The sequence below is a fragment of the Melanotaenia boesemani genome, chromosome 8 (genome assembly GCF_017639745.1).
Source record: "Melanotaenia boesemani isolate fMelBoe1 chromosome 8, fMelBoe1.pri, whole genome shotgun sequence".
In the NCBI taxonomy this organism is placed as follows: Eukaryota; Metazoa; Chordata; class Actinopteri; order Atheriniformes; family Melanotaeniidae; genus Melanotaenia; species Melanotaenia boesemani.
Window position 1 is genome coordinate 5,216,734 of NC_055689.1, and position 21,090 is coordinate 5,237,823.

The 21,090-nt window shown below is 39.9% G+C and overlaps 2 protein-coding genes across 4 annotated transcripts; one reads left to right on the forward strand and one right to left on the reverse strand.

The window, feature by feature from the left end:
* Positions 1-585: 585 nt before the first annotated feature.
* Positions 586-3,156, reverse strand: imp3 (IMP U3 small nucleolar ribonucleoprotein 3). Of its 2 annotated transcripts, XM_041992853.1 has the most exons (7): positions 2,937-3,154; positions 2,238-2,345; positions 2,037-2,111; positions 1,874-1,953; positions 1,692-1,743; positions 1,501-1,573; positions 586-1,149 (listed from the first exon to the last, which is right to left on the reverse strand). In XM_041992853.1, exons 1-7 carry the CDS (start codon positions 3,071-3,073, stop codon positions 1,123-1,125), a joined length of 552 nt encoding a protein of 183 aa, XP_041848787.1. In that variant the 5' UTR covers positions 3,074-3,154; the 3' UTR covers positions 586-1,122. The 2 variants fall into 2 exon arrangements, with proteins under 2 accessions (XP_041848787.1, XP_041848788.1); XM_041992854.1 differs by lacking the exon at positions 1,501-1,573 and having other exon boundaries at positions 2,937-3,156.
* A 714-nt stretch (positions 3,157-3,870) lies between these two features.
* slc35a3b (solute carrier family 35 member A3b) lies at positions 3,871-19,926 on the forward strand. 2 transcript variants are annotated; one of them, XM_041992823.1, is made up of 8 exons: positions 3,871-4,019; positions 15,414-15,654; positions 15,797-15,951; positions 17,192-17,314; positions 17,616-17,790; positions 18,421-18,539; positions 19,072-19,205; positions 19,288-19,926. In XM_041992823.1, the coding sequence occupies exons 2-8, from the start codon at positions 15,456-15,458 to the stop codon at positions 19,382-19,384; spliced, it is 1,002 nt and encodes a 333-aa protein (XP_041848757.1). In that variant the 5' UTR covers positions 3,871-4,019; positions 15,414-15,455; the 3' UTR covers positions 19,385-19,926. The 2 variants fall into 2 exon arrangements, with proteins under 2 accessions (XP_041848757.1, XP_041848756.1); XM_041992822.1 differs by lacking the exon at positions 3,871-4,019 and adding an exon at positions 10,617-10,974.
* Positions 19,927-21,090: the final 1,164 nt, after the last annotated feature.

Consider the following 21,090-nt stretch of genomic DNA (forward strand, 5'->3'; position numbering starts at 1 on the left):
ATTTAATGACAGGCTTTAAATAACAGCAGTCGAGGACGGCTGTGGAAAACTTTACAAAAGAAAAAGATTTTGTAGGATCATCTCACTCTTAACATCCACTTTATCAGGTCCACCTTCGAGGACCAGGTTGGACCCCATTTTTATCTAGAACTTAATTCTTGGCGTCATAGATTCAACAAGGTGTTGGAAACATTCCTCGGAGATTTTGTCCATATTGACCTGACAGCATCACAGCTGCTGCAGGTTTGTTGGCACCACAGAATCTGGCATGAAAATGAGGATCACATGCAGACTTCTTAGTGCAAAGTAGTTTCGTTTTATAACTAAACCAGATATGGAATTGTGGTCTGCAAGGTTTTCCTGCTTCAAGATCCCAATTAAATGATGCATTCATTAGAAAATCATCTAAAACCTGCAGTACCTGGTCCTTGAGGGCCAGATGGACGTCTCTGAACTACAGTGTTTAATGCATCTGGGATCAGGACTCTTGCTTTCCAACATGATAGAACACGGAGCTTTCACTCTAGTTTTATCAACGCCAACCTTCACATTTTAGGTCAAGCACTCAGAAATCAGAATACATAGTAAACAAAACAGTTTTATTTTTATTTATAAACATTACAGTTATTTAGCATGTTTAGTCTTTTCCTTCAGTTAACTGAACATTTTGTTGTTTGCAACCAAGTAATTCTCTCGTTTGTGCATCAAACACGAATATAAACCTTTTTACCTACTTCAGATTCATCAGAATGGAAGCAGCTGCAGCTCATCAGGTTGTTGGGGTCCAGCAACTCTTGGGCTTTTTTTTTTTTTTTTGAAGGGTCTTCCACTTTATGTTTTACATCTTGTGGCTGCATCTATCTTTCATATGACCTGTGTGTAGCTAATCAGTCATAACCTGACCTGCACAACTAGTTTATCACCAAACACTGTAAAATATACAGCTTCTGTTTCCACATATTTGATCACCCATCACATCACAGTTCAGCTCAGTTTTCTGATATTTAGTGTCTTTACTGAGCAGGGTGCTTTGCTTTTGTAAGTTTTTAAGGAGATTAGAGCCCATTCTTTCTCCAGTGTCCACGCTGGTGGGAGATTCCCACTGGGTGACAGTAAGCAGACTTATGCCGTCAGATCAAAGTCGTCCCTCTGCAAAACAAACACAGCCTGACTTTAGAATCAAGCTTTAATCCAGGAACATGACTTATGGGTGCTTATCATGACCAGTTAAAACGTTACAGCGTAGATTCTTAAAGAATGAGCCACGGGCAGCTCATGTTAGCGCGTTTTAATGATGCTCACAATAACCCGTCTTCTCATTTCTTCAAGGCAGGCTATGTAAGAGCTCATATTCACAAGAAGATGTTTTTGTTTCTGTCCGACAGGCTGTGAAACCCAACACTCAGTCATCAAAGTTTTAACAAACCCTGCTCTAGATTTACATTTACTTTGCAACCGTTGTTGCCTCCTCACTAGCTTAAACTCTGGAGAGCGACTCACCTCCTCATTATAATTCATGACATGCTGTTTGATCTTCGAGGAGTCCACCCAGGTGACAAAGTCTTCCATATTTCTAAAGAATATGAAAAAATAATCGTGTCATGTTTGATCATCTCAGATGCATTTGCACAGTTTTCTGTTTTACTGAGAAACAGGTTGAATTAAAAAAAAAAAAAAACATGGCAACCGACCTGGTAACTAGAAACGCTGGGTCTGTGACAATGTCTGGGCCAACACGCACATCTGTCACTGACTTAAGAAAAATCACAACTACGTTTCTGATTTAGACAAATCTATTCAGTCTGACAGAAGACAGTGAAATGGTCAAGGTTTTGGACACTGAAACTTGCTGTGATGCAGCAGTGAAGGATACGTCCTTGCTCTATGAAAGTAATGGCCGTCTTCAGGTTCTGAGCCATACTGAGGCTCAGCATGATGCAGGGCAGCCGCCTCCTGTAGGAACACACAGCCAGCAGGTAAGGTGACAGAGACGATGAATGGCTGCTTCAAACCTCTCAGTTAAAATGTTTATTTACCTGCAGAATGAGGAAGCTGTGACTTTCTCTGTGAGTGCCAGATTCTGTCTGGTGGGGATGAGGCCAATGCTGTACCTAAAGGGCAGAAATAATGAAACCAGGGTTATATCAATAAAGGGATTAGAGTGGGAATGTCATTTTTACAAAGGTTAAAAGTGGATTCAGTCATCAAACCAAACCACAAAATTAACAGAAACTCACAGCTTTTCTAATAACTGGTGTGTGCTCTGAGCTCTGAAGCCATCCTTCTCATCCAGGTCTCTGATTTTCTTCACCAGATCTCTGATGTTACGGCTCAACTTGTTGTACCTGCAGAAACCAAAAATACTAACATCACACTTTGGGTTTGTTTCAGTAAAATATATATCACTATCAGCTTATAAAGACAGCTAATTCAGCATCCAGTCTCTTCTCTGAGTTCTCTTCAGCAAATAAAACTTAGTCTGGTGTTATCTCTTTTCTTATAATATCATTTCTTAGCTGACTGCCACGGTGGACGTTCAAAACAGTCGACGCATTGATATCCAGTTCCTATTGTGTGACATGGGTTGTATTGAGGCCACTTTCCCCGTTGAGATCCATTCCCCCTCCAGCTCGAGTCAGAAGCACAAGGCTGGAAAGTTACATAGTCCTAAATTAATTTTAGTACTGTATTTAGTCAAAGAAAATGAAAACTTTACAGATCTGAGACCAGAAACAAGCCACCTTTAGGACAACCTGGAATATTTTGCGCCTGTTAAGCACTTCTATGTACAACTTTGAATATGACTTTTGTGCTTTCCTATAGGAAGAATATCTTTATTTTATTTAGCTAATTTGTTACATTCTTTAAAAAAATAAATACGTCTTTAAATGTTTGGGTTATGTGATGGCAGCCGGCTACTAACGGACGTTACTCACTTGGTGTAGTCTTCCCTCTTTTCGATGTGAAACCTCCGCAACACCCTAACCTCGTGGAGGTTGTTGTCGACCTCCCAGTTGATGAAATCAACTTTTTTTAACAGCTTCTGTTCATGATATTTTAATTTACGAACCATTTCCACTCCGTTCGTAAGGAACTTGTCTACAAAATAGCCTTTTTTGCAGAGTGGAAGTAGAAAACCGGAAACACGTGTTTCTCTTCTTCGGCTCAAACCTATGGCTCAAACTCAAATGTCAAGTCCTTAACAACACCGCCATCTAGCGGCAGTCTGATTAGTCACGCTACATGTTTTTGTTACACGCAGTTTTTGTTAGGTGGGATGTTGAGACGAGAAACAGTCAATATATTTAAAATAAATAAATAAATAAATAAATAATATAGCCGGCTGTCACAAACAACTTTTTGCAAATATAGTGAATAACAATTATTTTAAAACATTATCTTTGCCTGTACACAAATATGTAGCACCATTAAAAAGAAAAAAAAAATAATCGTCTGAATATTAACATGCTTAATTTAAATGGTATAAACTGGTTATTCAGTTAGTTACACACACACACACACACACACACACACACACACACACACACAGACAGACAGACAGACAGACAGATAGATAGATAGATAGATAGATAGATAGATAGATAGATAGATAGATAGATAGATAGATAGATAGATAGATAGATAGAAAAAAGCGAAATTTTGTCCAAAGCTTTATTCCAGCATGGTGAAAAAATTAAAGAAAGAAGACAGGGAAAAAAAAGATGGCTCCATTTGATATGCTGCTTCAACTTTCCAGGTTTTTCTGAGCTGCTATATTCAGTAGGCCTCACCGACCATTTAATAATAGACCCATTCATGAAGTCGAGAAGGAGGGAGGGACTCCTTCCAGAAAGCGAGAGAAAGAAAATCATGTTCTGTACATGTAATTTGCGGAGGACACTTTGTCGTCTCTCAGTCACGATCGGATTAACATGTTATGTTGGCAATCCAGAAAAACAGCTTTACATAAATGAAAGTCCGCAGACTGACGTCCACGTCCTCAGCTCAGACTCCTGCAGGTAAATTTTCTCTTATATGACGAGACTATTTTTAGGCACCAACGGAGCTACATAAATAATCTAAAGACGATAAAAGCTCCGTTTTAGCCACCGGATCTTCCTTTTAGAAGCTGAAATTCAATGCCTGTATAATTAAATAATAATTAAATAATAAAATGTCCGGCTTTCTGATATATATATATATATATATATATATATATATATATATATATATATATATATATATAGTTTACTACAACAAAGGAATATAAAATGTAGGAATTAAAATAAAAATGATAAATGTAGACCAGAATATCTGAGAAGTCCAAAAGAATTACATGAACAAAAAGCTGTCTCAGATAAGTTTAATGTCATGATCATGGGCTGTGTTTGTGTATTGATCATGTATGTTGTTTTTTAGTTATGGTATTGGTTTATAGTTCTGGTTTTTGTCATGTTTAGTTTCTGTTTTAAGATCATGGTTTGGGATTTGTCATGTTAAGTTCAGTTTGTAGTTTTCACTCATGTGCTCTGTATTTTCGTTAGATCACCTGGTCTATTCACTTCACCTGTTCCTCATTACTCCCTCTGTGTATATATGCCCCTTGGTTTTCAGTTACTCCTTGTCAGATCCTTATGTTTTATGGTTTATCCCTGTTGTGTATGTGGTTCCCTGTCTTGAGTTTTGGGAAAATAAACCTTGTCACCTCCACCGATTCTGCCTAATGCCTTGACTGCCTGCAATTGGGTCCTCACCTCCACCCCCATTCATGACATTTAAACTCATTTTAAAGCTTTAACACGTCTTTGTCTTGCATACAAACTGGGAAATGGTTCCATAAAAGAGGGGTCTGAAAGCTAGTGACTCCCATTCTTGTTCTTGAAACTCCAGGAACCACAAGGATACCAGCACTCTGGGAATGGCGATGTCATTGGAGTTGATGGGATGAGTTCTTTTTTACTTAAGATTGGCCTTGACCATTAAGGACTTTGTAGGTAATAAGAAATACAGGTACTCATCATAAAATTGGAATATCATGAAAGTTTATTTCAGTAATTCCATTCAAAAAGTGAAACATATAATTTCTTTTCATTTTGATGATTCTCACTGACAGCTACTGAAAATCCCAAATTCAATGCCCCATAAAATTAGAATATTAAGACCAATACAGAAAAAAGGATTTCTAGAAATGTTGGCTAGCTGAAAAGTATGAGCATGTACAGCACTCAGTACTTAGTTGGGGCTCCTTTTATCTGAATTACTGCAGCATGCAGCGTGGCACGGAGTCCATCAGTCTGTGGTACTGCTCAGGTGTTATGAGAGCCCAGGTTGCTCTGATAGTCGCCTTCAGCTCTTCTGCATTGTTGGGTCTGGTGCATCTTCCTCTTCACAATACCCCATAGATGTTCTATGGGGTTAAGGTCAGGCCAGTTTGCTGGCCAATTAAGACCAGGGATACCATGGTCCTTAAACCAGGTACTGGTAGCTTTGGCACTGTGTGCATGTGCCAAGTCCTGTTGGCAAATGAAATCTGCATCTCTATAAAGTTGGTCAGCGGCAGGAAGCATGAAGTGCTCTAAAACTTCTTGGTAGATGGTTGCGTTGACCGTGGACCTAAGAAAACAAAGTGGACCAACACCAGCAGATGACATGGTACCCAAAACCATCACTGACTGGAAACTCTACACTCCACCTGAAGCAACGTGGATTCTGAGCCTCTCCTCTCTTCCTCCAGACTCTGGGACTTTGATTTCCAAAGAACATGCAACATTTCCTTTAATCAGAGAACATAACTTTGGACCACTCAGCAGCAATCCTGTCCTTTTGGTCTTTAGCCCAGGAGAGACGCTTCTGACGCTGTCTCTTGTTCCAGAGTGGCTCGACACAAGGAATGTGACAGCTGAAACCATGTCTTGCATACGTCTATGCTGGTGGTTCCTGAAGCTCTGACTCCAGCTACAGTCCACTCTTTGTGAATTTCCCCCACATTTTTGAATGGTTTCGTTTCACAATCCTCTCCAGGGTGCAGTTATTCTTATTGCTTGTACATCTTTTCCTACCACATCTTTTCCTTCCCTTCACCTCTCTATTAATATGCTTGGACACAGAGCTCTGTAAACAAGCCAGCCTCTTTAGCAATGAACTTCTGTGTCTTGCCCTCCTTGTGCAAGGTGTCAATGGTCGTCTTTTGGACAACTGTCAGATCAGCAGTCTTCCCCATGACTGCCATGCCAACAGAACTAGACTGAGAGACCATTTAAAGGCCTTTGCAGGTGTTTTGAGTTAATTAGGTGATTAGAGTGTGGCACCAGGTGTCTTCAATATTGAATCTTTCTAATTTTCTGAGATATTCAATTTGGGGTTTTCATTAGTTGTCAGTTATTATCATAAAAATTAAAGGAAATAAACATTTGAAATATGTCAGTCTGTGAGGAATGAATGTCTACATTATAAAAGTTTCACTTTTTGAATGGAATTACTCAAATAAATAAACTTTTTCATATTCTAATTTTATGATGAGCTCCTGTATTTTGTATTTAACTCTGATTTTAACAGGAAACCAGCGAAGAGAAGCTAAAACTGGAGAGATATAATTAAATTTGGATGTGCCGGTCAGAACTGAGTTTTGGATCCAATGAAGGATTTTAAAATATGTATTTGTACAACCAAATACATCTAACATCAAATTACATCTAAAATGACCTTGCATTGCATCAAGCGTTGATAAAAGCATGTCTATGTTTCCCTGCTTCCCTCTAGGAAAGAATGTTCCTGATCTTGGTTATGAAAATCTATTATGGATTCCTGTGTAATGGGGAAGAAAAGGTAAATCTTGGTCAAAGATGACCCCAAGATTTCTCACTGTTGAAGTCAACATGATGCCTTCCAACAATAGAAAGTGGAACACAGTGGATCTCTGATATGTTCGCAGCATCTTATCTTATCAACTCCCTTCATCAGTTCTTGGTATTTTTCCAGCTTCTCGTTTCCTTCTTCTTGATGCTGTTGATCTCTACATCTATCACTGCTGCCTTCTTCTGCAGCTTGTTGACCACTGTGATGTCTGGTTGGCCAACACCAGTTTATCAGTCTGGATCTGGAAGTCCTGCAGGATCTTAGCTTAACATTTCCCACCACCTGCGACCGTGTCTTCCACCTTGACCCTGGAACTTCCAGCCTGAACTGAGTACAGATGTTGCTGTGTACTAGTCCATCCTCCTGGTTATGGAGCTCCATGTTTGCCTTACCGGCCTGAATCTTCCTACGGTGTTCTGGACTGTCTCAGAAGCCTCTCTTTACAGCCTGCACCTGGAGTCCTTGAACTTAATCTCTGTTCCTGGGCAGCTTTCCAGACCAGGCCTCTGTCGTCTTGATGTCAGCCACTACCCTGATAGCCACTAATCTGTCTGTGATACATGTGGGGTTTACCCTTACATGTTGGGTTTTAGCTTCCTGCAGCATCTTACAGATCTACATCCTGGTGATGATGATGAAATTCAGTATATAAATGAGCCAGCTCCTGTTCAACAAATGAGTAAAAGTCTCCTGGAGATGAAAGTCTAATATTTGTCTTTACTGCAGAGATCCACGACATCAGAAGCAGACCCACACAGTTATTTTTTTCCCTTGCAGAAGAGCAAACATTAACCTGAATCACCCCTCCAGTTCTTTACAGGTTGAAATGTCTGTCTCAGTGCAGCAGAGGAACTCCATCAGAAGGATTCTCAGAATACAGCGTGGGCAAGAAAGCTGCAGCAAAGCTAAGTTAGCATGTTGATCCTGAGGGAAAAAGCTCGCTGCAGCCAGATGAAAGGGAGACTCTTAGCGGCTGTTAAACCATCCATGTGGCAAAAACTTGCAGCCAGACTCATTTTCTTTTATTAGTTGAAGTCAAAATAAGACGCCCCACCAAAACCTCTTTGGCTTCTTATGCAATATCAGATATTTTGTAGATATTCCCTATGAATCAGAAGGATTTTCACACAGAGCTGAAGCTTCCGGATGGATTTCAATCTTCTGGATGTTTTCGAGTTTTGACACCTTAAGGGAACTGATGAAGGATTTCTTTTCTCAGTTGTGAAAATCTTTATCACTACGCTAGAAAAACATGTTTTTAACAATGAAATATTGAACTATTTTAGTCTTATTTATTTTTCTGCAGCATTGATCCGTAGTCCTCAGCGGCCTCAGCAGAGACTTACAGTTCGATGGCTTCAAAGAAATGTATGTATTTCCACTCTGCTCAGATTCTGCTGCAGTTTTCTTCTAAGCCCCTAAATTCTCTCTTATCTAAACCCGCCAACATTACAGATCATAAAATTCATCAGCCGCTTGAATTCAGATGGCTGTTTTAGGAAAAAGATCCTCACAGCGAAAAGATGTGTGCTTCTTGAGGGATCTGTAAAAGTATTTATTTGTCTCCTCCGTACAAAAGACTGGACAGTTTTACAGGTTTTACACCTGCTGTCTGCTTTAACGTCTGAAACTGATTCAAAGCCGTTTAAAAATCAGAGATAATAAAATAAAATCCTTTAGCGTTTTTTTTTTTTTGTTTGTTTGTTTTGTTTGTTTTTTTCATTTGATACTGAGTGAATATAATCAGAATAACTTTTCTTTTTGTCTAAATTCTGCTTCTCTTTAGTTTGAAATATGAACCTTGTCATACATAGTGGTCACTACAGTGAACACAAACTCTATTTTTAAGTATATGTTTGGGTGAGGATGTTGTATTTGTAAATGAACTGTTTCAGTGGACCTCAGCGAGTCATTCAGTACATGGCCATTCACTGCAGAATAAATAGATATATAAACCCATGCACAGAAAAAGAAAATGATGCAGCTATATTTTAAAGAATACTTATAGAGATTTTAAATACGATTTTATGAATATCAAATAAAATAGATATAAATATATTCAATAATTTAATATAATTAGGAAATAAAAAATCATTACTGTACATGTCTGTAGAAGTAAAATATTGTATGGAAAAATTTGTTCTTTGTGTTCACGATGAAAAGTCAGATTGAGAAAAAAACTAAAACCTGAAATCCTTCACGCAGAATCATTTGCAACTTTTTTTTTTTTTTTTAGTTTGCATCTATTGAAATTTTCTTAGAAATCTCCTTTCGGACCATTTTTGTCACAGACATATTTATTTAACTAAGCTTGTTTATTCAGCTGAAGGCCGTCTGCAGAGCGAACGGCTTCAGACTGAGTCTTGTTGAAGACATTTGCTGGACATGTCCACACAGGTCAGTGCAGGAAATGTGTGCGTCCTGGTGAGAGCTCAGAAAGTTTGTGCTGCTGTGAAATGTTTGAACGTGGCGAGCTGAGCCGGATCTGGTCAGAGAACTGTCTCTGACTTCTTAATTCACAAAAAACCTGTCAACTCCTATACTTGGGTTGAAACGGCATCACACACCTTCACCATATTTATCAGAATAACATCTTCATCCCATTTCCACAGGTGGTCCAGAGGTATGACATCGGGAGCAAACACTTTTTACAATATCTACAAATGAAATGTTGTCAATATTTATTTATTATCATTAGTATACTTTCAAAGTTATTATTTTTACTGTCTCTCATAACTATCATCCTAAACACTTAAAAGTATTTTAAGTAAAACCTTTTTTTTTGTTTGTTTTTTTCTCTTTTTTCTCTCTCGCTTCTTGAATAATAGCAGGTATAATCATGCACCTACCCCTTTACTGTTTCTGTCACATATCAGCTAGCTAAGTTGACAGGGCATCTGTCTCCCAAGTGGGAGACCTGAGTTTGAATCCAACAGGGGACATGTTAAATATTATGGATGTTAAATATTAACGCCTTCCAGTTGGGTCATTGGGCAAGGCCCTTAATGCTACTGCCTTCTCTAAGATGTTAGTGACTTTGGAGAAAAGTGTCTGCTAAATAACAACCACGTTACATTTCTTTTGTTAATGTTCATGACTTAAAAAAAGAAGAGGAAAAAATCTGCTCGGACCAAATATTCACTTTCATCTGAATATTATACTTTTTTTTTTATTCCCCTGCCTTTATTTCTAGTTTTCTTGGAAATATATAAAGAAATTAAGTGTGTCTTTGCTCATAAAACAGAACAGAAACTTGACTGTGGTCACTTGGCTGCAAGTAGAAGTTTTTCCCAAAAAGGAAACATGAATGATTGAGTCATCAGATGTTTTGACTTTACAGTGATAAACCCTTTAACACTGAAACATGGAGTGTTTGTTCTTTAGAAGTAAATTTTGCCAAACATAGAGAGCAAAAATGGCTCCTAACATAAAAAAAACAGTTCTTAAAATGTTCTTAGTGAGAGCTTATTTTGGTAATTGTGCAGCCAAGCCCTATGAGCACAGCTGCCACATAAGGAAGTCCGTGTGTAAAGAAACCACACCTCCTGTTCTGTCAACACTGTTTTGGCCTGCACGACTTGTTGTACATTCTCTTTGCAGTACAGCACAGTGTATGCAACAGCAAAACTCATCCAAATCAATTCTGTTAAGGAAATTAAATTCTAGTCATTAAAATAAGACAATAAAGCTTAACAGCGAGAGTGGAGAGGAATTACAAGCCTAGTAAGATCTACTAAACCACCATTTTCTGAAAACAGTAGTTATACAAAGGTTGTGATATCAGCAGGGACAAAAGAAAAAACACACAATGCGAGCTGCCCATCTGAACCAACCCAGCCGGTTTATCTTGAAAGAACTATACGAGCTACTTAAACCCCTCCCACCACTAACACGGCTCTCCTCAGCAGCACAGGTTTAGCGTCGTTAGTCTGTTTTACTAAACTGTTCTGTGTGTGAGGAATCTCTCAGTTTTGAGGGCCATGTGGGTGAGGTGACAGAGAAAAGCGGAGCTTACACAGAAAGCTGTAAAGGGATAAGATGCTGCTTCCAGGAAACGCGCGACCGATGACTGAAGAATGTCAGTCTGCAGACTTCCAGGATGCCGGAAATATGAAACTGGTAATGCTTAACTTCCATCTGTTAAGTTTCCTGTTTGTTCGTGGTCATGTGTGAGCAACACACACACACACACACGGCTGTAGCTCAGGAGGAAGATCAGTCGTCTTTCGACCGGAAGGTTCACTGACTACATGCCGAAGTGTCTTTGGGCAAGACACTTAACCCCACGTTGCCTCCCGATGTGCCTATCGGGGTGTGAATGTGTGTATGAATGTGATAAGTAGTGTAAAGCGCTTTGAGTGGTCAAACTGGCTGGAAAAGCGCTATATAAGTACAAGTCCATTTACCATTACACACACACACACACACACACACACACACACACACACACACACACACACACACACACACACACACAGGAAAAGGTTTACTGTCTTTTCCATTTCTTCAAGTTTAAGTGAAAGCATAAGTAAATTTGCTGACTGGTGGCTGTATTCAAGCCCTGCATATTAATCACACATGCGGGTTTCTCTCTGTGTGTGTGTGGATACTTAAGAGAGATTTTGTGGTGAAAACACACAACCTGTGCAGACCTGTAGTCGTGATAAGAGTCATGATTTGGGTTAAGTCGGCCATCCTGTTAAACCTGCGTTTATATGTGTGTTTATCCACGTTTGCTAAACCTGACAGGGCTAGGCTGATCAGTAGTAGTTTCCTCAGAGGAATATGTGTGAAAGCAGGTGTGTCTTTGTATTTTCTTTTTTTAAATTCCATCTTTGGCATCTTTTCTTGTTTCATCCAGGATTCTATTGTGACCAGTTGTTCCAGTAAGGGCTCAAGCTGGTTCTCATGTGGCAAAATGTCATTTCTGGTTCCTGGTTCCTGTCAGGGATCAGATGAAATATGAGTGAGATTAGAACTTATATTCCAAAAACTGGCTGTCTAACCAAGTCTTACAACTTTATATCCAGCCAAACGGTTTTGAGGGTTTATGTCCTTTTTTTCTTAAGTTACTAAATCCTAAAATTGTTTATTTTACAGGCATAATATAGTAAATCATCTCATGGAGACACTGTTTGAGATCCCACTGTATCTTTCACTTCCAATTTTAGCTTTAAAAACTTGTTTTAAGATCTCCCCATACCAATTCGCACACAGACAGACTATAATCAAGTCAAATAATTAGTGCAATTAACTCAGTAAGATTTCCTGAAATAATAATATCTAGGATTTAGACCAGGGGTCTGCAACCTGTGGCTCCAGAGCTCTGAGAAGCTCTTTGGACCTTCCACAATGGCTCTTAATAACACTGGCCAAAAATGATAAAGAAACAACTAATGCTTTTAAATATAGATGTTTAAAAATGCAGGATTTAGCATTTTTCTGTGTTTTTTTTTATAATTGCATTGAATTTCCACAACATAGTGCCAATAAAAGTGCCAGCAATATCTATTTTACTTGTCATTAGGTTGGAAACTATGGGCTTATCTACATCCCATAAAAGATAATGTATCTATCCTTTTTTTTTTTAGCAATGAGATGTGCTTTTTTCTTTATTTTAAAACCTAAAAATAGAAATAAATTAGTGGTTCTTTACAAATGACAACAAATTTCCTGTTATAGATATTTATCAAAAATTACAAGCTGTCCTTTTTCAAAAGGTCTCATAACATTTGGGTCTCTAAACGTAAAGTAAAAAAACAAAAGAAACAAAAAAAATGCAAATGCAGCTTTTAGTGCTGTTTCTTTCTCACTTTGAGAGAAAAATCTTCAGTGATTTTCTTCATTCTAGAATTGCTTGTGCAGCAATGCACACAGACAGTCGGGGGTGGCAGCGGCTCAGGCGGTAGAGCGGGAATGTCGGTGGTTCATCTCACCCTTCATCCCAGTTAAACTGTCCTTGAGCAAGACTGTTCACCCCCTTGCGTCTGTTCTGGTGTATGACTGGTGGTGGTCAGAGAGGCTACTGGAACAGATTCTGTCTATGGAGCTGTGGCTTCATGTAGCATACCTCCACCAGTATGAATGAGAATAGAATAGAAATACTTTATTAATCCCTTTGGAGAGTCCTCAGGGAAATTTGGGTACCAGCAGCAATACAACACCAACAGTAAAGCAGGACAAGCACAAGACACAATATATACAGGTACAACGCAAAATAGAGGCAACAAGGTGCAAGAAAAGTATAAATAGAATGCAATAAATAACAATAAGATAAGTTAATAAAACAATATAAACAAGCATTGCACACAGTAGAGGTGGTACAGATTCCCAGTTCACTATTGCACATATAAGTTATTGCAACTGTTTGTATGGGTTATTGTGCATGTGTTGTATCAGGCGGACTGCATACCTCCCTCTCCCCCCTCCTTCTCCCCTTCCTGTCTAATGCAGAGTTGTACAGTTTGATGGCTCGGGGGACAAAGGAGTCTCTGAGCCGGTTGGTCCTACTCTTGGGGAGGAGCAGCCTGTTACTGGTCAGGCTTCTCTGTGCACTGATGACAGTGTGCAGAGGGTGACTGGCATCATTCACAATAGCCAGTAGTTTTTTAGTGTTCTCCTCTCTGCCACTGTCACCAGGGAGTCCAGCTTCATGCCAACCACAGAGCCCGCCCGCCTGATGAGTTTTTCCAGCCTGTTAGCACACCTTTTTGTCATGTTACCCCCCCCAGCAGACAACAGCATAAAAAAGTGTACTAGCCACTATGTGGCGTGAATGAGTGATAATGATGGATTCAGTGTAAAGTGCTTTGGGTGGTTTGAAAAGCACTGAATAAATCTGATCCATTATTATTTATTTCAGTCAGTGAGTGAGCATTTGGCATCTTATTTTTATTTCTCCCTTGTCTAAATGAAAATTTCTTTTATATCAGGAAATCTTAACAAGTGTAATTATCTCACTGTACTAGCAGATTATTTCACTTGATTATAGTTTAAATCAGGGGTGCCCAAGTTCGGTCCTCGAGATCTACCATCCTGCAACTTTTAGATGCAACCCTTCTCCAACACACTTGAATCAGATGTCATCTGCATGCCATTCCGCTTTGCAGAGGCCTGGTAACGAGCCAGTCATTTGATTCAGGTGTGTTGGAGAAGGGTTGCATCTAAAAGTTGCAGGATGGTAGATCTCGAGGACCGGACCTGGGCACCCCTGGTTTAAATCTTCTCAGCTTAAAGGTAAAGTGTGTAGAATTATTGACATCTAGAGGTGAAGCTGGGCATAGAAATAACCAAGCACAAGCATGGTGGCCGTCAGTGGCCAAAATCCCTCTAAACATTAACATGTTTTCATATGTATGTGGCTTCAGGTGCAGCAGGAAACTCCTTCACTGTGTACATGTGTACTAGAGCTGGGGAAAGTAGTTTTTTTAGATGCATTCTGATGTGGACGTGGCCGTGGATAATTCTGATTTGATGTACTAATTTAAAAAAAAAAAAAAAAAAAATTTTAAATCCTAAAAAAGATCAAAGAAGCAAACTCTGGTCCACCTACAAGTGTCAAGTGAACCAAATACAGGAAGCCGACTACAACACAGAGGATGTTATGGGTTCAACTCAAGGCATTGTGGGTAAACACAACTAAAGCAAATGTTTGTCTCAGACGCTTGGTGGCTTTTTCTGGGAGAAATCGTTCACTGTCAGATGTGGAAGAACACGGTAAAAGTTCTCATGAGCTGAAATATGACCAACCCAAGGCCGCTAGGATCTGATGCATCTCCATGCTTTGTTCTGATGGAAACAAGTTGTTCTGCATTAACCAAACAAACAGGTTTTCTTCTTTGTGTTTTGTTACAACAAATATGTGAAACCATCTTACATGTTTCCACTGGGAAGGTAGTCTTAGTCGAGTAGTCACACAAAGAAAAAAGATGCATAAATAATTGCTGTCTAATCGCATCGCAGCCATCTGAATTTTTCCCACACCTAATGTGTACTGTCCTCTTCTATGGTCATTTTAAGCTGTTACTTATTCCAAATGGTGCTCTAACAGCTATCAAACAAAGCTGGTACTGCAGTTTTAAAGCTCAGAGTTTTCACTTCACACACAGTTGTTTGTCCATTAGAGACACCGTAGTAAAATGGTGGCACAAAAATGGCAGCTGCCATGTAAGTGGATCCCCGGTAAATAAATATAAATGGATCATTCTAAGACAATAAAAACATAAGTTATTTTAATAAAAATGATTACATAGCAATAAAAAACACAATATTAAATGATAAATGACATTTTTTGCCGCTGACCCTTTATTTGGTTTCACGCTGCTCCTTTAAATGTTTTTTTTTTTCCTTCCTTATAATAAGATAGCTCTTTGTTGTAGTGCAGATTGGCCTGCCAGCTGATGGTCTGTAATGACAGAGCTCAAAAGCAGGGCTAGAACCCTTTAACACTGAAGATGAGTAGATTGGTGGGACAAACTTGGACAAGCATGACAAAACCAATCAAACCTACTCTTCCTCTGACTGAATCTGTCTCATTTTGTCTTGTATGCATCCTCAAGACTCATCCGTTGCTGGGTAACTCAAAAGAAGGGCCACCCAAAATGGTCTCATCACATTCCTCGCGGCTAAAGTACCTGTCTCTAGGTGTATTGGTGCTGCAGACCACCTCACTGGTGCTCACCATGCGCTACTCCCGCACGCTGAAGGAGGACGGTCCTCGCTACCTGGCCTCCTCGGCTGTTGTGTTAGCCGAAGTGCTCAAGATCTTCGCCTGCATCTGTCTTGTCTTCATGGAGAACAGTGAGTGGGAAAGAGAGGGAATGGGGTGTGTGTGACTTACTTTCAGTAATTATCTGATTTGATATTGCAACATAACATAAAAACTCCCTTGTCTTTATAACACACTCTACAGTTGAGTTACTAACAATGTTTTCTTTGTCAGATTTCAGCTTGCGGGCCATGAACCTGCTGCTGGAGGAGGAGATTGTGAAGAAGCCCGTGGAGACCATGAAGCTGGCCGTGCCCGCAGGGATCTACACGCTGCAGAACAATCTGCTCTATGTTGCCTTGTCCAATCTCGATGCAGCCACTTATCAGGTAACACACCAAGGGACAGCCACAAATTCACTGTGTGTGTCACTGAAAGACATGCGATTTGTTTCACAGACTTTAGAGTTTAGTCAAGAGAAGGCACAAACACCACAGACAGAAGGCAACGACCCTTCATTCCACACTATCACCAGACAAACTGTTACACTTACACACCAGAAAATTTCCTACGGCTTTTACTGAAAAACAGAGCTGGCAGTGATTAAGAGTTCTTAAATAATAACCAAATCAAAAAGACATTTCACAAGTCTCCAATATCCAAGTTTTTCTGGAGGTGGGGGACAGATGGCCAACCTGGAAGGACAGCCTTCTGTCTGGACCAGTTTGAGGTGGCGAGGACAGGGAATACTGGTCGACAAGCAGCATAACTCTAAGCCAGAGATGTCTACTGAGAAAGAAGAAGAGAAACACATGAATGACAACAACAATGTCAGATATTTCTACATGGAGATTAAAGAGAGCAGAGAGGAGCCTAGTGCATCATGGGACATTCTCCAGCAGTCTAAGCTTATAGCAGCATATCTAAAGTGATGGATAAACTTGATCTATAAGCTTTATAAGTTTGATCTTAAAGGTAGAGAGGGTGTCTGTTTCCTGAAGCCAAACTGGGAGCTGGTGTCTGATTGCTGAAGGTTCTGCCTCCCATTCTACTTTTAGAACCTCTAGGACCCACATGTAAACCTGCAGTCTGAGACTGAAGTGCTTTGTTGGGGAAATATGGAACTATGAGACTTTTAAGATCCAATAGAGCTCTGTCACTAAGAGCTTTATATGTAAGGAGAAGAATTTAAAATTGGATTGACAGTGAGCCGATGGAGAGAAGTTAAAATGAGAGAAATCTGATCAGAGCATTTGAAGCAGTATTTTGGATCAGCTGGAGTCATTTTCTGAACATTTTTAGAACAGAACAATAATCAGGAATTACAGAAATCCAATCTGGAAGTAAAAACATCATGGACTAGTATTTCTGCATCACTCTGGGACAGGATGATCCTTAATTTGGCATTATTATGCAGGTGGAAGAAGGTGGCCCTAGTAATGCGTTTTATGTATGATTTTAAGGACAGATCCTGGTCTTCACTGCGCTTAACTTTAGTACTGGAAGCCAAGTTAATACCATGCAGAATAGTTTTTTGTGTGTTTTCTGTAGTCGAACTACTTCTGCCAGTGGCTGCTCACACAAACCTGCTGGCAAACGTGTGGTCATGAGTGTCTTTGGTGTACACAGGTCACGTATCAGCTGAAGATCCTCACCACAGCGCTGTTCTCCATCTCCATGCTTGGGAAGAAACTGGGCCTCTACCAGTGGCTCTCCCTGCTCCTCCTCATGGCCGGAGTCGCTCTGGTGCAGGTACAAGAAGAACCCAGTACATACACCACTCACAAAAAGTTTGGGATTAAAACTTCTGGGTGAAATTTATAGAAAATCTCTAACCCTGTATAGTGTATGTTGATTAAAAGTTTAGAAAAAGTCTAATTAAAAACCACCTGGAAAGGTTATAGTGCGTTTTAAGCTCATTCTGACATCACATAAAAAAAGATAATACCCCTGACTTTTGTGGGCAGTGTAGATAAAAGTTTGAACTGGTCTGTGGATATGCAGCACTCTGTCTCTCCTCCTGAGTGTTATCGCCCATGGTTTTGATCCGCAGTGGCCTGCAGATTCTGGAAAAGACTCCGAGCAGAAGATCCTGACGGCGGGCTCCCAGTTTGTGGGATTCATGGCTGTGCTGATGGCCTGCGTGTCCAGTGGTTTTGCCGGAGTTTACTTTGAGAAGATCCTCAAGGAGACAAAGCAGAGTGTGTGGGTCCGAAACATCCAGCTGGGTGAGAGTGTGTCAGGCTGGAATGACGTGCTTATCTATGAATAGTCTGTTATTTTGTTAGCAAGGCAAAAAATGAAGAGAAAATGTAACATAACATAAACATAAATAAGCAATGGTTCCTGCAAATTATACTTCTTAAAAGGTAAAAATCCACTTTGTAGCTCGGTGAATCTCACTTAATGAAACAAAAGGAAAAATCAAAGCTCTGGAATTACGTTAACATGTTAATTGTTGCAGCTTCTGTTCTTATTGTTTAATGTTATGTTGATATTCGTAAAGATATCAAGGTGACTTTGCTTAAGATAACGATCTGTCTGGAAAACTGCATCAGCTACACACTTTACTCTTCTTAGTTCAGGCTGAACATTTTTTGTCTGTCCTTCGTTTGTGTCTGTTCCAGTGAATAGTACCTTCGTTAGGTGCAATGAAACAAACAGGTTTTACAGACTCAGCCACCTTGAAGGCTTTTCAGGTTTAATCTGTTTACATTGAGGAGAAAGGAGACGTGTCGACTCTCTGTGGCAGTGTGACATTTCAGGGTGGTTGTTTTGTTTAATGGTAGCAGAATTACAACATGACTGTAAATATCTCTAACAAACAACTCACCTCTGCTCTCTTTTGTTCCTTTTAGGTGTGTTCAGCTTTGTGTTTGGCTTTATAGGAATGATGGTGTACGACGGCCACAGTGTGATGAAGTCAGGAATATTTCAGGGCTACAGTGCTATTACCTGTATAGTTATACTACTGCAGGTTTGTTATCTTTGTGGTTCATTCTCGTTTCGTCATCTACACTTACCAGCCACTTCATCAGGTCCACCTTGCTAGCACCTGGTTGGACCCTGTTTTTCCTTCAGAACTGCCTTAATTCTCGGTGTCATAGATTCAACAAGGTGTTGGAAACCTTCCTCAGAAGTTTTGCTCCATGTTGACATGACAGCATCACACAGTTGCTGCATCCATGATGAGAATCTCCCGTTCCACCACATCCCAAACTGCTCTATTGCAGTGGTTCCCACTTGGGTTAAAATATCCCTTACACAAGTACACAAGTTTGAACTTCAAGTCGTCTTCACCATGTCTACATGACTAGATGTACTGAGTTGCTGCCTTGTGAATGGCTGATTAGATGTTTGTGTTAAGAAGCAGTTGAACAGGTGGACCTTTTAACACGGATGATGACATGTTTGTGAAGTTGTGGATAAAATGAACATTATCAGTAGCTCTAAGTTTCAAGCTGAGAGCATCTTTAATGTGTTTTAACATGTGTTATCTTTTTCTGCAGGCTCTGGGGGGGCTGGTGATTGCAGTGGTGATTAAATATGCGGACAACATCCTCAAAGGATTTGCCACCTCTCTGTCAATCATCTTTTCAACACTCATTTCATGTTTCCTCTTGAGGGACTTTAACCCCACAGGGTAATCTTCTGAACAAACTAACTTTATATGATTCTTTTTTTTAACTAAATTGTTTTTCATTCTCTTTCTGCTTCTTCTCCAGGGTGTTTTTCTTTGGGGCAGTGCTGGTTATTGCTGCCACATTTCTTTACAGCTGCCCGGGCAAACCTGCTAGCGGCAGCAGCTCCATCAAAGTGTAGTCTCGGAGCTCTGGGAGCTGCACCACCTACCAGATGGAGCAGGACTCTACAAGCTGTGGCCAAGACTTTGCCTTGTTGAACTCTAAAAAACAAAAAGATGCAAGAAATGAAGAGAGTACCACCGCTTCTTACTGCCAAATGACCACATCTGTGGTGCTGCTTTGCACAAAAGATGGAGGCAAATATTTTTTATAAGTTCAGTATTTTAGCTGTGTTTTTATATGATATGGGAAATGGGAATGGGATTATATTATATATTATATTTACAAAAAGGGGTATCAACGGAGATGCCGACGTCAAAGAGAAAAGAACATATCTGCCATCTGGTGGTGGAATGAGGAGCAAACCTGCTGCAAAGAGGAGGGGTTTCCTCTATCCAGACACTGAATGTCCTTTGTTTTATTTATTTTTTTTTAGATGAAATAAATCTAAAATGAAAGGAAAATTTCTGCTTTCACTTCGCTGCTCACAGTCTTATTATTTATACCCAAAACATTTGTTCTGCAGTTATATAAATGCATATTAAAGCTCTTTATAAATAAGTGCATTAAAGCATCTTTCATGTTTAAAAGAAAAGACAGCCATGCCTTGATCTTCTCTTACATCAAAGTGTGTGTCATTGTGTGTGTGCACCCTGGCACTGATGCATGCACACATACAGAGCCAGGCACACCCATGAATATCTATCTGTTTTCAGTTCCAGTTGCAGAGTGATCTGGAAAAACTATACCAGTCTCTATAGCAACAGATGGCTGACTGAGCCGAGGTGTTGCAGCGTATGTAGACACGCTGAATTAATGTGGCCTTTTTTAACCTCTGAGTAATTTAAAATGGTTGTTAGGAGCGTTTTCATCCAGCAATGAGGCTGACATGAGCAGAACTGAAACTGTTGCACGCTGGGTTCAGCAGATATATGTTCACATTGTTGAGAGGATTTGGGAATTTGCCACAATGAGAGTGTGTGTGTGTGTGACAAGCTGGACAGACGGGAAGAAGAAGTGAGACCACATGGAAGGTGAGGCAGGAACCTGGAGAGAAAGCACAGATGGCACATGAGTCATGTGACTTTCATGTGGAGTGGCAGGCGAGGACCTGGACAGACTATAACCTAACAAAGAAGCAGCTCAGTTCCACACCAAGAAAACTTCCAAGAAAACATTTAGATTCCTTTTTTGCAGGAAGATGGTAGTGGCGAAGCTAGACTATTATATATGGGGTGACCAGAGGCTGGGCAAGACTTTGTCATCGGGGCCATAGGAAATAATTGTGTGAAATGAGAGATAAAACATGAGAAATAAAACATCTTTACATTAATAATTTAGATCACCAAATGGAAATATTTACAAGTTAAAAAAAAGCTCCAGAAAAAGGTAAGTTGGTTGTTTTGGGGTGCAGTATGTGGAGCTTGATGTGGTAGGTGGATTACTGGCTTTTCCACCTAGTAGTTCTGGTTTACTGGCTGGTGGTGGTGGTAGACTGGATCCTTGTATTTGCCCACAGTGACTTGTGTGGCCAGCTCCACAATGGGAGCTGTTGGGCTGCTGACATTAGGGCTGGGATCTGTCTCGACCTAAGCTGTCTCCTTTCTATTTGCAAAAACCTTGTAAATATTCCTTAATGTACCCCTAAATACCATCACTGATAACTAAATGTGTCATGGCTTTTCCGACATTATCTCAAAACTATGCAAGCATATAACTAGATTA